The 14,568-nt window shown below is 39.0% G+C and overlaps 1 protein-coding gene across 1 annotated transcript in view; it reads left to right on the forward strand.

The window, feature by feature from the left end:
- The window catches only part of grin2da (glutamate receptor, ionotropic, N-methyl D-aspartate 2D, a), a 141,373-nt gene that overhangs the window by 79,687 nt on the left and 47,118 nt on the right, over window positions 1–14,568 (forward strand). Inside the window, exon 9 of the mRNA XM_023414669.2 lies at window positions 2,135–2,288. Within this exon, the coding sequence (XP_023270437.2) occupies window positions 2,135–2,288 (154 nt within the window). The remainder of the gene's footprint in view (window positions 1–2,134; window positions 2,289–14,568) is intronic.

Here is a 14,568-nt window from a genome sequence, read left to right on the forward strand (position 1 = left end):
TGATTATATTATAATGACATTTCATGTGCAGTGCTCTACAAAAGCTCTGAGATCCATAAGTTTACCATCAGCTGCCAAACAGCATGTTGTTAATGTAAGAGATCAAAGAGACCAAATAAGTCATTATCCTTTATTACGTGCTTATTCGTAGTTTTATGTGTTACAGTCTCCAGCATCATCACCTGTGACTGCAACAAGTTCCGCAGCAAACTCTCAAAACTTCCATTTCAGAGATTCCCAGTAGCATGTGAACGTATCACACAAGATTAATCAAGTAAATCAGTACTATTTATCGCACTGTCAAGCTAAAGTAATATCACTCTGACAAAAAATGTAATAAATGCCCATAATCATGAATATCCTATCAAGCAAGTTTGAAGTAGAATGATGATCAGATTTGCTTGACATTGACACAGTATCTGATTTCTTGGAACAGACTCTGTGGTAGCATTTTGCAAAGAGCAGTTATCGTTATTTGCAAAGATTGAAGATATATGTTGATTTTAATAGTTGTTTTCATGTAATTGAACTTATAGCGACCACTACAGCTGTGTTCGTATCATCCGCACTTGTCGCCATTTTTGTTATCCCAATTATACCGATTTTTTTCGTGGATGTGGCTTGGTAGCTTTATGAAGTTAGATAATGTCATTGTTTTTAAAGCCGTTTCGTGCAGAAATAAGGTACAACATGTAAAATCTAATGTACACGAATCGCTGAAGGAAGCTGTGATATGGGCAGCAATTCAGAGGTCTCTGATCAGGGCTGTTGTAAGTCTGCGCACCTGTATTTTAGCGGTGTAAAAGTTGTTCCTTTGATGTCTTTGTTATTCACCATCTAGTTGGTTGTACACAGGAAGAATTCCCTGTGTTTTTGATGTACGTTTCTGACAACTTTGACTGTTTTTTTTTTTGGTTATAAAGAGAAGAAGAACCTGGTAGTTCGCCTACAGCTTAGCTGCTGCTCCACTAGTATCTGTAACCAAATGTAATCTCTCATTTAATATTGTTTCCTCTTTCATTTTCATGTTTGATTAGTCCATATTCATATAATTCATTTTTCCACCTTTATAGTTGTTATGTGATTTAGATCAAAAGACAGATGTATGGTCTTGTTTGTCAAGCTCCTTAACCAGACATATAAAGTAAACCTCAGGACATACTGTTGCATAAGATTTGTAGTTATTTGCAGTGTGACAAATGTGCCTGAATGAGTTTTTTTTATTTTTTTATTTCTCATTCTGGTTTCACTTTAGCTCTCGAGCAAAAAACCATCATGTCTGAACAGAGAAAAGACGCACTGAGAGAATCCCAAAAATTCATCAAGAGAAAAATCCAAACATAAAGACATGGCCCCGCTGCCACTGCTCTTTGAATGACTGGTGATAACTGTGAAGTGCAGCACAGAAACACCACCATGTATCAGCGAGCACTTAAGATGTCAACAGAGAAAGAGAATAACGACTTTGAGGATGTGACTTTAAGAGTATGGTGAAAAGGCATCTCAGCGGTGTCTGCCGAGGGACCGCGGAGCCTTTTGTCTTTCGCAGACTTTTCGGGGCCAAGCCAGGACTCGAGACTAATGAACTTCTGGTCGGTAGCCAGCTCCTTTAACCTCCGCGGTCCCTCCGCTGCAGTCAAGCAACCTCTGTTTCCTGCCAGGTGAATCACAACAGAGCTGAGAATCCCCTCACTTCTTCACCTTCTGACCACCTGAGCCTCATTTACAGCTGTCAGAGCATCTCTGAGGAGGAAAGCGTGCCGAGCACTCAGTCTTACATCAGTTCGTTGATGAAGGCTAGGCTATGAAGAATTGTCTTTTCCTTTTTTTTTTTTTTTTTCAGAAGAAAAGAGCTTTTGGATTTTTCCCTTTCAAAGACTTTTGCTCCGTGTTTGGACGAACAGCTCAGTCTTAAGGCGACGTTTAGTAGGAGGATGTAATGTTTTTCAGCAGTTGAATAAAAAGGAGACACAGAAAAGTGCAGGGATTTGAGATCCTTACACCTGATTTACCGTTTATTATTGTCTTGTTTGATTCAAGAACATATCTCTTGAAACCTTTTATTCAGACTTTTTTGTTTTGAGCTCTTTGAATCACACACAATCGTTCTAACTTCAGGCGTCCTGTTTCCCAGGTGGTATCCAACAGGGCTGACATGGCCATCGGCTCCCTCACCATCAACGAAGAGAGGTCAGAGGTCGTGGAGTTTTCCGTCCCGTTCGTGGAGACCGGCATCAGCGTCATGGTTTCCCGCAGCAACGGCACCGTATCGCCCTCTGCTTTCCTCGGTGAGTTGTTGTCTTGAGTTGCATTCACTGAAAATGGGCATTATTCAACGGTAGCATAGTGACAAATAAAATCATCGGTGAAAATAAATGCAGGATGAGGTTTATTAATGACACTTTTAATGAGTTTAGCTCCTTATGTGACTGTGTCAGATTTGAACTAAAGAAACCCTTACATGATAATTCCAAGAGCAGGTACGTTACCTTACCAAGTACGACAGGAAACTCTCCCACACCCTTACAGGGAGGTGCGCCTCACAATATGACGTTGATTTTGAATGAATCCTGACAGAGACGAACTCGGCCGAGACTCAACGAAAAGCCAAGAGTAAAAAACTGACATCATGTCTGAGGCTTAAGAGTTTGTTGAATCTGAAAACCCTGGATTATACATGTGCATATGAGTGTTTCTTCTTCAGGCACAACTATGAAAAAGGGATGTAGAACTCTATTATCTTAAAAAAAAAAAAAAAAAAAGCTTATTTGTCTTCCTCCATATCATACACAACATTAAAAAGGCATTTACAGAGGTTTTTACAGAGACATTGAAACATGTGGGTAAAGGAAAGAGAGAGACATCTTCGAGTGGCAGTTCGAAGCCTGATCCCTCTCTCAAAGTGCAGCATGTGTCCTATAATAAGTCAAGAAAATACGTCCATTATAAAGCAGAAAGAAAATATATGTAGGAATACACCTTGATTTAGATCAAGATGTAACTCAGGGTGCATTTAATTCAGCTGTAAAATCCCACTGGGTTGTTCCAGCTCGCTGATTTACATATCACACTCTCTCTCTGTCCTACTTACTGTGTTTGTGTTTTTAAAACAGACCAAAAGGGAATTTCACTTTTTTTTTCATTTTCATCATTGTTGTGGTGTTATTTTCTCAAAACTTAGTTCAACCAAATCAAAGTAAAGTAATATCACTGCCAAGCAGGGGATGTTTAAAAAGCCCATATTACACCACATGAGTCAGAACATGAATGTGAGTAGCGTGCTGTAGCAGCAGTTGCTACAGAGGGATGATGCTAAAGAACTCAGAGCTTGCAGAGTATTGACCTGCTGTTATTATACTGCTGATGAGGGGAAATCTTCCTAAAACCACCTTATTGCCCAAATGTTTACAAGAATCAAAGGTTTGATAGTACGAAACACGAACTGAAAAACTATGAAAAACACACACAACCCACTGTAAGTCAATATCTGCAAGAATAACCGCTATCATTACAAAGCCTATCAAACTAAGACAGTGCATCATGCATCAGGTTTTGTCTGAACCTGCATAACTTAGAGATTCTGATGAAACAAAAGCTTTAAAGGTTAAAGTCTTAATGAGGTGATCGTTAATGAGTACGGTTCAGACAGAAGAGATGGGAGTGATTATTAATTAGTTATATCCAGGGGGTTACGCGCGGTTAACTTGAAAGCCAACACTGATCTGCAGGTTTTTCACAACATGCTTTTACCAGACACGAATACAGATGAAAAATCCCCATAAATTCTCTTGTATGTTAATTCTTCTCAGTCTACGATTTACTTTCAAGGAGCTGTTTTGATCAGTCAGTGATTATCCTACATATACATTTCCCAGAATACCCTTTGACAATGAACAAGCCAGGCAATGGTGGCCTGGAGGTCATTACTTCCATTCCCAGACCAAAAGGGTGAAGCAGGCTGGTTGAAGGATCATCCACACCAAGACAGACAACTAGAACTACTGTAAACTAAAGGATTAGATCCATGGCAAAAACTGGAGAATCAAAATGGATTGCTGGATAGCAACAGGAAGAGTTTAAAGGAAAGAGAGTCAAGTTCGATCATTATCAATCAAATAAAAAAATGCCCTGGGAAAGGCATTATTTGGCCTCTGTGTTGTTACGAGGTCAGATTTTGAGATTTTCAAGTCGCGCCATGAGTTGGAAAAGGTTTGGAACCACTGCTTTTTACTATATCAGTTAGTTTATATAAAGAAGAAGCAGATACAGCAGATGCAACGTTGATAAATCACTTGATTTAGATTTTTATCTGTCATCATTTTTTCTATTCTAAAAGGACTATGAATGAAAAGAAGACAATTGAAAAGTAGCTGCTGTTTTTGCTGTCTTTCAGCACTATAGAGATGAGGAGACAGACAGAGAGAGAGAGAGAGATACTGTTTATTCAATGAAAACAATATGTTCATTTTACTAGTCCACCCTCCTGTGTGGAACAAAGACAGCTTCATATTCCTGTGCTGCTGAAAAAAGACTGTAATGAGACTATATACTCTAAACCTGACGTGATATAAATTTGGACATTATTGATTAATGATGAGGTATGATAAGAATAACTCGACCTCAGCCTCTAGCTGGTGTGTACATTAAAACACATGGAGCCATCTAACCATTTATTGGATGAGGAAAGTTAGGTTAGATTAGATGGTGAATTGTGAACCGATGGATGGATGGATGGATGGATGGAAGTTAAAAAGGAATCTTTACGATCTGCTTCTACATAATCCTTCCTCAAAGGTAGGGGTCAAACAGCTTCATGTAATTCTGGATTGGTATGGCAGCATGGTCTCAAGCAAGGGATCTGTAGAGAACACACCCAGTCCTTATGTAACCTCCCCTACCTAATCTCCTCCCTGTGCTGTGCCAGGTGAATCCATCCACCCAGCCAGTCTCACAGAAATGACTCTAGAGCTCGAGATTCTTGAACAGCTACGGTTCATACATTAGTTGTTGTTGTTTTTTCATGAACGCGACACCATGTAAATTCAGATGTATTCTGATTGGCTGTCAGAGCTTCTTTCGTTCATCAAATTGCCCTTAAAGCTGATCCCAACAACATTGCTCGCCACTCATGTTGCCGATATAGTTGTGGCGTGTGATCCGCCATCCTCTTGAGTTAGAGCAATTTTTAAAATGATATCTTTAAAGTTGTGTGTCTTGGTGTGGATGACCTTAAATGTGACCAGGGCCTTCCAACAATGTGAATGAGTGGGAGTGGGAATAAACATGACAAGATTTTATCTTATCACCACCAGTCAGCAGAATGTGAGAAATGAAAGAAGCATGATCTGTGGCTGTTTTGAAGTGTTTTAAGAATATATGTCTCTGCTTTAATCTGGAGATGTAGTCTAATGTGGTACAACAGCCCTGATCACTTGCACAACCCTGTGGAGTGTGTTGTAAATGATCCTCAATTATGTAAGAGGCCTTCATTTCTGACATGCTTTTGTCTCCCACTTGAAAAGGTTCACACCCGTGGCTCTGCATCTCAAAGCAAAGCTGCCAACGCATACTTTAGATTTGATATTCACGGTATTCAAATGAGCTCTCACAGTGAGGCACAGTGATCTCCTTCCTTTTTTTCTTTTAAATAAAGTATATGTCTCAGTTGGACACTTGTAAAATGACACCTCTTAATTTACAAATCTTCTCAGACTAATTCCAGACATTTCCAAGCATGAGGAGATGAAAAGATGAGAGGAAGAGGGAAACGAAAACAAAAAAAGAGAGATAAGAGAGAGTGGGTTACAGAGAGAGAGAGAGAGAGAGAGAGCTCATTTGTAAGATAAAATCATGATTTCCTCAGCTTTTAATGTTTTTTTGGGATTTTTTATTTGTATTTGATGGTTTTGTAATTACCTAATTTCTCTTGATGGATCAGTGAAGTTCACATTAAGTTCACAGATAAATATTTAGTGTGCAGTTTGCTAAATAACCTGTAGAAAGCAATCTTGTTAATCTTCTCTTAGTATCAGACTTGTGAAACACAGATATTGAAAGACAGAAAAACACAGTAGACAGAACTTAAAAAAATAACATTATTAATATAAACTCTGTTATATTGTACTCTCATTAAATTCTATGATATAATTTGAAAATATAAAATTGTTTGTTTTTGTTTCAGATAATTAAATTCGGTGACATCAATCATTCTGCTACCAGCTGTACAACACACTACTATACTTTATTGAACAAACAAGAGTTTTGTACCATTCATGAACTGCATATAATCACCTAGCACCTAACATTAGCATTAGCAGTTGTTTATTTATTAGTCAGAGCTTTAGTCATTGTTGCCATTATAAGAGGTTATAATACGTCCTCTGAGCAGCTGCTTCTTGAGGGCAGCCTGAACGCTTCAGTGACTCAGTATCGGAAAGTGACGAGACAAGCCAACCGGGCTGGAGCTAGCTGGTTAGCATGCTAACTTCAGTAGAAGAAAAGGAGTGATAAAAACAAAACAAAAGGGTTGCTTGAGACAGCTCTTGTAGAGTAAAGGAATGAAGTTTGATGCCTTCTTGTAAGGAATACCTCAACATTTCGGAGAAATATGCTTATTTGCTTAATAAGAAGCTTTACCATAAAGACCAGAAACAGGGGCAAACAGCAGGCCTGACCCTGTCCAAGGATTCAAATAATTCTTATTATTATCAATAAATTTATTAGACATTATATCTCGTAATAAGATATAACTTTTTGTACAAAAATATTAAGCTCCTCGCCAGCTGGCAGTACCTTCATATTTATTGTACAGACATGAAGGTGGTTTTGATCTTATCATCTAATTCTCTGTAAGAAAGCAAATAAGTGTGTTTCCCAAATGTCATTCTCTATCTCTTTTTTTTTTTTCAAGTAGTGTCAGTGTTATTACTTGTTAATCACATTTCCAACCACTTCAGACTCAGAAGCACCACTTGCAATAAAAGGTGACTTAGGTTTTTCTGCGTTTTCTTCTTTTTTTAATAACATTTATTTCTTTTTAAAGCGCACGATTTGAAAACAAGTTCACCTCAAGACTCGACTTGTATTCTCCCTTTAAAACCTGATCTTTTCCTCCCACTCTTAAGGGATCTATTTCATACTTACACAGCTGCAGTAGTACATCTATCCATCTGTCAGAGGAGATTTAGGAGACAATCTGAAACACGCCATGGTTGGACAGAGATGCAGGCTCCCAAGGCCATTTTATCTTAAGAGCGCTGGGCCACAGGGCTGGCAGTGACTCCATACTGTAGCTTCACCTGTTTGTGTGTGTGTGTGTGTGTGTGTGTGTAGGTGAGTGTGAATACTGTATGTGTGTGTGAGATTGTTGAGTGGATGGGTTGGCACAAAGGTAAAAAAGAGCTAAGCAAGGCCACCCACAGGTAAGAGTGAGCAGAAACACACAAGGGAAAGGTCAAAGGTGAGAGAGACGATCAAGTAAGGAAAAAGAAGCGAAGCAAGTCAAGAGGCAGGACAGTTGTTTCTGATGGAGATCATACACTGAAAGGCATGAGTTATATACTGTCATTAGCCTGGTTGCTCTCTCAATGCATGTATTGAAATATAAGCATATAGTAAGACCCCAGTGTCAGTGTTTAGGTTTTGGATTTACCACTCGCACACAACACAAGCAACGCGGCCGCAGCCATCGGCCTTTAGCTACGGTTAGCGGAAGGCTAACCTGTTAGCAACACAGCCACTCATCACCTGCTTTCATGGTAAATCTACCTGCCCAACCAACCACTGCAACACATTTAGATATTACAGGGACATGGGGTTAGCAGCCTATTACCCGCCCAGGAGAAGTACAAGGTCCAAGCCAATAGGAACACTGTCTATGAAAAGACTTGTGATTGGCCAAAGTCTCCTGTCACAAGCTAGATTTTCTTAAGCCTGAAAACGGAGCCAAGAGAAGGTACAGAAGTGTAGTTTGCTCTCAGACCACTTCGGTTACAACAGTTGTAAGATATATTATTATAAGATTATAAGATTTTCACCCACTGATGCTAAAAAAGTTACTACCTACTGCAGCTTTAAGCTGTAATTCACATACTCAAATTAGGCGGTCATTTTCTCATGCTGCCACGATACTAGTTGATTTAGTCTCAGTCTTGTGACAAAAATGTACATTAGATTCAGTCAAATTTTGTTGTTAAATTTTATTTTGATTTCTGTTACTTTTTGTTTAATGAACAAAAACTGAAGACATTTTAGTGAAATTTTTATCATTGCATTCATATGCTTTACATCTTGTCAGCATTGTAAGGTTAAAGCTGTCGAATTATGATGTATATATTAAGATGGTGGAGGACATTGTTTTAGTCAACATGGGCTACAATGTGGGATTTTGCAGATTCATAGAGGTTGTTGAAGAGCTTGATTTGTTCATTAGTCCATCTTTCACATTTATCATTAGTTTCATTGTGAGAGAAAAGTTTGTCAAAGACTTTTCAGCAGTTTTTGTCTGTGAAATTAACACTGGAGGGAAAAACTCATTTCTTAAGCGCTGTCTTTCCATGCGTCATTTTCCCCGGTAGCTCATTAAAAGTTATTGAGGAAATGATAGGGAATAGTGAAACAATTCACAGCACTGAGCAGCTTACATTTTTTCTTGTAGATAAATGGAGCAGAACACCTATGTGGTTGCATTTCATGGAGGGAATGAAAAGAAGCAGATTTGATTGGTTGCTTCTTGCCTCCGCGTCTGAATAAAGTTGAACTTCTCTCCACTTCCCCGTGTAGGAATGTTTTGTAGGTTTGATTCAAAACTAATGGTGTCCTGTTGTGTCTCCAGTGTTTGATTCAATATGTGAACAGGAAATAGACCTGACCCAGCATCCTTTAGGGACACAACACATACAGTATGTTATAGTGACAGAATATATTTTCACCTTTAAATACAAATACAGGAAATAAAGAAAAATCAACATTAAAGCAATCCCAGTTTCTATAGTTAATTACCATAAATAAAATTTAGACACCATGAGAAACTAAACCCCTAATGGTTCATAATTCTCTTTCATCATCTCAAAATGAATCAGTGGATTCAGCTCTTTGATTTCAGCAGAGTCACATCATTCGGATTTTTAGTCACGCACTCTTCATCTGTCATGTGTTCTGTTTTGAGAACATGGACACATTTTCTGCGTCTGTTTAAATATTAAAGAGTCTTTTTGGACTTCCCCGTCCTCCAACTTGACATTCTGACAGTGTTTTTTTTTGTTTTGTTTTTTTTTGCTACTGGACAGTTGTTTGACTCTGGTCTTTTACTACATTCAAGAGGTCCCATATTGTATAAAGTGAGATTTCCATCTTCTTCGATTATAAAGCAGGTCTAGGTTCTATATTAATACTGTGAAGTATCAGTGCTCAGTCCAAAGAGAAATGCACACCAGCCTGTATTCAGAAAGTAAGCCTTAAAACAAGCTGTTAGGACTTTTGTAACTTTGTGATGTCACTGCCCCAAGCAGGGCCCACCTGGATCCATCATCCAAACTTGCAAGATTTGGTTTCTCTGAGTGTTTACCTGAAATTGCTATATTTTTATTCAATCATTCAGAAAACAGTTAGCCAATCAGAACAGAGGATCAGAGCCTCCTCTCTTCTGATTGGCTCACAGACCTGTTGTTACTAGAGCTCCAGAGAAAAGCCTGAGAGCGGAGATGTAAAACTACATTGAGATGGTTTTTGGTTCTTAAAACCACAAATATATCTTTTTGTGGATCAACACTTCACAGGAAAAGTTCAAGAAAGATTATTTTTTTCGTTTCATAGAAGCAAAACATAATAACAACTAATGGCGAGTGTAGAGTCTGTTGGGCCCTAGGTAAAAAAAATGCCAGAGGGCTCCTCCAATCAAATAGTTGGCAACACTGCTCCCGAGATGTCATTGTAAAATGTCCATTGGTTGTTTGAAGGGAAGGGAGCTGCATTTTGAGACTTTGCTGTTGAGTTTGTCAACAGCCCTCAGGGGCCCCCTAACAGCCTGGGGCCTGCTTGTTCACAAGCTGCGCCTCTGACAACATTACATTACATGCGAAGAAGACTCTTGCAGGTTGAAATGGGCTCCAAGGATGACTGAGTGTAGCAGACACAAGCATGCAAAGTTGTTTTCATCACTATCATGTCGTATATATCATGACGTGCTGCTTATTCCTCACCATTGGAGGGTGTAAAAGTATCATTACATTGTTACATTTTCACCTTGATTCTGGTTTGTCAGTCCTGCCTCATTAAACAAGGTGAATTCTTTGTTCAGTCATTCATGGCAGAATGAAACTGTTTCTAATTGTGATGAATTTTCTGAATAACCTATATAACCTTGGTGCGTGTCGAAAACCATTCTGAAGTTTCCCATTCAGCACTCTAACTAAAAGAACTGAGATCCATTTTTAATCCATGTCCAGCCTCGCATGTTCACTTTGCAGCAGCATGTGATTTCAAAGCAGAGTCCTCAGCTGGCTTTAACCTGGAATCCTACCTACCTGAACCTGCAGGCAATGCAGGTATCATGACTGTCAGTGTGAGTTCAGGATGTCTCTGTTCTTCAATGTGAAAAATTCTTCTCTACAAGGTTTGACAGACGGAAAGTGTAAGATGTTTGTACTTTAACAGAACAGATAAACTCAAATGTTTTTTTTGTTTTTTTTTTAAATAAGCAGCTACAGAATAATTCCATCTGTCAGTCCTATAACACTTCAGTACACTGACAAAATAAGAATCCTTGTTTCAAACACACAGAGTACCAGACAGAGCACAGAGTTAGAGAGCGAGGCAGGATACAAAGTCTAAGCCTGGATGATAACAAACACTCCAACTGTCAAGGGACCCAGTAAAGAGGGAGGTGAAAATTGAACAAGTGATGAGAAGTAAAGAGTGTGTGTGTGTGTGTGTGTGTGTGTGTGTGTGTGTGTGTGTGTGCTCGCATGCGTTGGGAAGGATACTCAGCTGCAGCAGCAGGGCTGTCGGTCATATTAGGTAAAGACTGAAGCAAAACTCCCATGACACTGTCGGACTCACGATGGACGGCTAGAAAACAAAGAGTCTACAGCCAAGCTAACAGCTCTGTGAAGCTGCTATCTTTACCAGGTGTAATGTTTCCCATGTTCACCTCTTACGTTCAGCCTGTTAGCATGCTAGCATTTGTTAATTAGCACTAAACACAAAGTGCAACTGAAACCCATGGGAATGTCATTAGTTATGCAGGTGTTTGGTCATAAACCAAAGTATTGGACTAATTGAAATTATTACCAAAGTTATTGCAATTCATACTGAGTAGATGAATGAACCAAATCTCAATCCATCCTGCAGCTGTCAACACATTTCACTCATAACAATGACAGCCTCATGGTGGCACTAGAGTGAAAGTGAAGAGATCACCGAAGTCAGCAGGATTCATCCTCTGGGGACCATAAACAAACTTTCAAACTTTATCCTTTTGATAGTTGTTAAGACTGAGATATTTCAGTGTGGATCAGCATTGTGGATCAACTGACCGACAAGTCCGCGTTGCCATCCTCAGATCCATGCTTGGTTAAAAAACAGTATCAAAATGAATGCAGCATAATCAGAGATATCGGATGCGCTAGAGATCTTCACTTTATACTGAGCACTGGCAAAACTAGTTTTCCTATAAATAAAATGTGCATTACATTGTGGGATTATTAGCAGAAAGAGGTCTACATGACACTGATGCTCAATTTTTTCATTGGCACTGTACTGTAGTGAATACATTTACACACTCAGATTCAGACTCTAAAGTAAAATGGCATACATTATATGCAGTGCACTATATAGTGAGTAGTGACTGATTTTGGACACAGCCATACATTCTCCTACATTACCCACGATGCAACTAAACCCTTAGCATTTCAGCTGTTGGAAACATTCAAAATTCAAAACTAGAAGAGCACAGACAAGGTCAATGACAAACAGTATACACTGGACTACAGAGAAAAAGAATCACATTTGTAGAAAATTATTTTCTTCTGCTTCTCAAAAATTAATAGATTCTTCCCTTCATCCCTTCACCGAGTACGGTGCAAATCAGTTCAGTATTTGGTGCATAATCCTGTTGACAAGTAAATGGAGACGGGTGAAAACATAACCTTCTTGTCGGAGGTAACAAACCAAAATCCGAATTAGTTTTTAAAGCTTAATTTATAACACTTTATAGTCATTTTGTCTGTCTCCTTTATTGTAGTTTTATTTAGTGCTTGAAGTGGTATGCACCGGTACGCAGTACCAGCACTTCTTTATGTTGCTCTTTAGCGTACCGTTACTTTTTCTTGCGTACCGGCACTTGCGTACAGGTTGGGAGATCTGACAGTAAACTTAACAAAGGTGGTGTGGTGTCCCGCCCATAGCTCTATCTGATTGGTCACACGTCCTGAGTAATAGCCTATCATGCTGAAGGATACTATGTACAAAGATGGTCACAGACTAGATTCAGTTGATCATTTTGGAGGATGTAGTGTTTCCTATAAATGGGGTGGACATCACCCGGAAGCTGCAGTGAGAGTCCTTATGCAGCCGTTGTTTTGTGTTGGCATATCAGTTCCAAATAACGGTTATCGGTCTCCTTGATTGCTAATAATCAGCTGATGCATAGGTAAGTACTGACACTTTTTTTTTTTCCACTTGTAGCACTGGTATTATTGTTTATTTTTTAATAAAACTTTTATTGTTATTGCTGCTTCCTGTTTGGTGCTGCAAACTTGCAAAAAGAATATGTTTGAATTTATCAGTCAAGTTAATCAGACTTTAGACAGCTCAGACGATCACCTCTCTGCCACAACTCTGATGATTCAATTCCAACGTAGGAAATTGAGAAATCGCTTGAAAAGTCATTTGGTGTGAGGCCGACATGAGATGAAACCCAAATAAACACCATATCCTCATATATCCTCATAGACACAGTAGATTTTACTGGAGTAAGGTTCCAGTTAATGTCGCATAGTTGCAGGATATTTTTTATCACTGTAAACTGTTCAATTTAAATATGACTCTATCAGTTTTCACCACATTTTGCATGATGCCAGTAATCTTCCACTGATAAAACGTTCCATGGTCTGTTCTGTTGTTTTGTCTTTTCAAAACATGCTCAAGGTTACAAATTAATTTCCTTTGGTTCAAACAGCAGCAGTGGCATTTAACAAGTGACAAGTCTTTGTACATGATGTAATGCTGTGATAAATATGATCATTGAAACAGCTGTAGTCATTCCTCCTGTCCATACTAGTCAGTTAAAGATCCTTTCCTAATGTGCTTTCAGTGGGAGTATCCACAGTCCTCTTTCTGAAGCTAATATAGGGCTTCAGTTGTTCAACAAGTCCAATGAGTACCCTCCGAAGTTAAATTCTTTTTTTTTTTTTTTTTGCTATCCCTCCACATCTCAGCAAGAAAACATTGTCAGGTGAAACACAAAGAAGGAATTTTATACATAAATGACCAAAGATACTTGTCTAACGGCTGAAATCTCATATAAGCTTCAGATAAACTTTTGAATGCATTTTTTGCAAAACTCGAAAACTGCACTTTTGTTTCCATCAATCTTTTATTGGCCAGTAAGTAATGGGAGGAATGATCACAGGTTCATATGTGCACCTGACAATTGTTTTAAAACAGACATTTCCTTTTAAAGAAGCTGCGTTTCAGTGATTTAATCACAATCTCACAAAGAGCTATGAACAAAACGTAGTGCTAGATTTCTCATGCAGCTGTCTTCCAGGTGTGCATTGAATTACATAATATACAGTATGCGCATAATATTTGCATAATAACCACTTCAAGCGCACACCATGGTAGCTTTATGACAGGAAGAGGAGGGAGTATATTCTGGCTGTCGTATGCTCCATATGGCGACAGGAATATTAATGGTATCCATGTAAATGTCTTAATTGGAGAATACCTCACCCTAATTACTGGCCGTAATTACATTATTATGTTAATGCAAACGTAGGCAGTGACATGTCATAGAAACTGTGCCCTTGCTGCTCTGGTTCTCACTGCAGAGATCAGCTAACTCAGACCGGGACTGTTCCTATCACACGCAGTACTCCGGGCATTAGGAGCAGCAGTAACCCAGAACAATGTGCCTGTGTTCTTGCAGTCACCACAGTGTGAGTCCCTGAACCTGCAGGGAACATGTTGGCAAGCAAAGATGAATAAGTAATGCTGTCACTTTACTGAGGAACTGCTGCTAAAATGCCCTTGAGTAAGGGCACATAAACCTCATTAACCTCAACCTTAGCCCTATCTGCTCCAGTGGTTCTGTTTGTTCACTGGCACCGGTGTTGTAGCTGGCAGCTCCCAAATGTGGATTATTAAAGGTCCCATATTTTACACTGTTCTGGTTTTTTAACTTTTATTATCCATAAGAAGATATATTGTGGTTATAAAAACCAAAACCCGTCTATGTGTAGTTTTATATCTCCTCTCTCAGGCTTCTCTCTGGAGCTCGAGCAACAACAGGTTCGTGATCCAATCAGAAGAGAGGAGGCTCTTAGCCTCTCTTCTGATTGGCTGGCT

This window comes from Seriola lalandi, unplaced genomic scaffold (genome assembly GCF_002814215.2).
Source record: "Seriola lalandi dorsalis isolate HSWRI2012SDOR001 ecotype SW California unplaced genomic scaffold, Sedor1 jcf7180002054538, whole genome shotgun sequence".
NCBI lineage: Eukaryota > Metazoa > Chordata > Actinopteri > Carangiformes > Carangidae > Seriola > Seriola lalandi.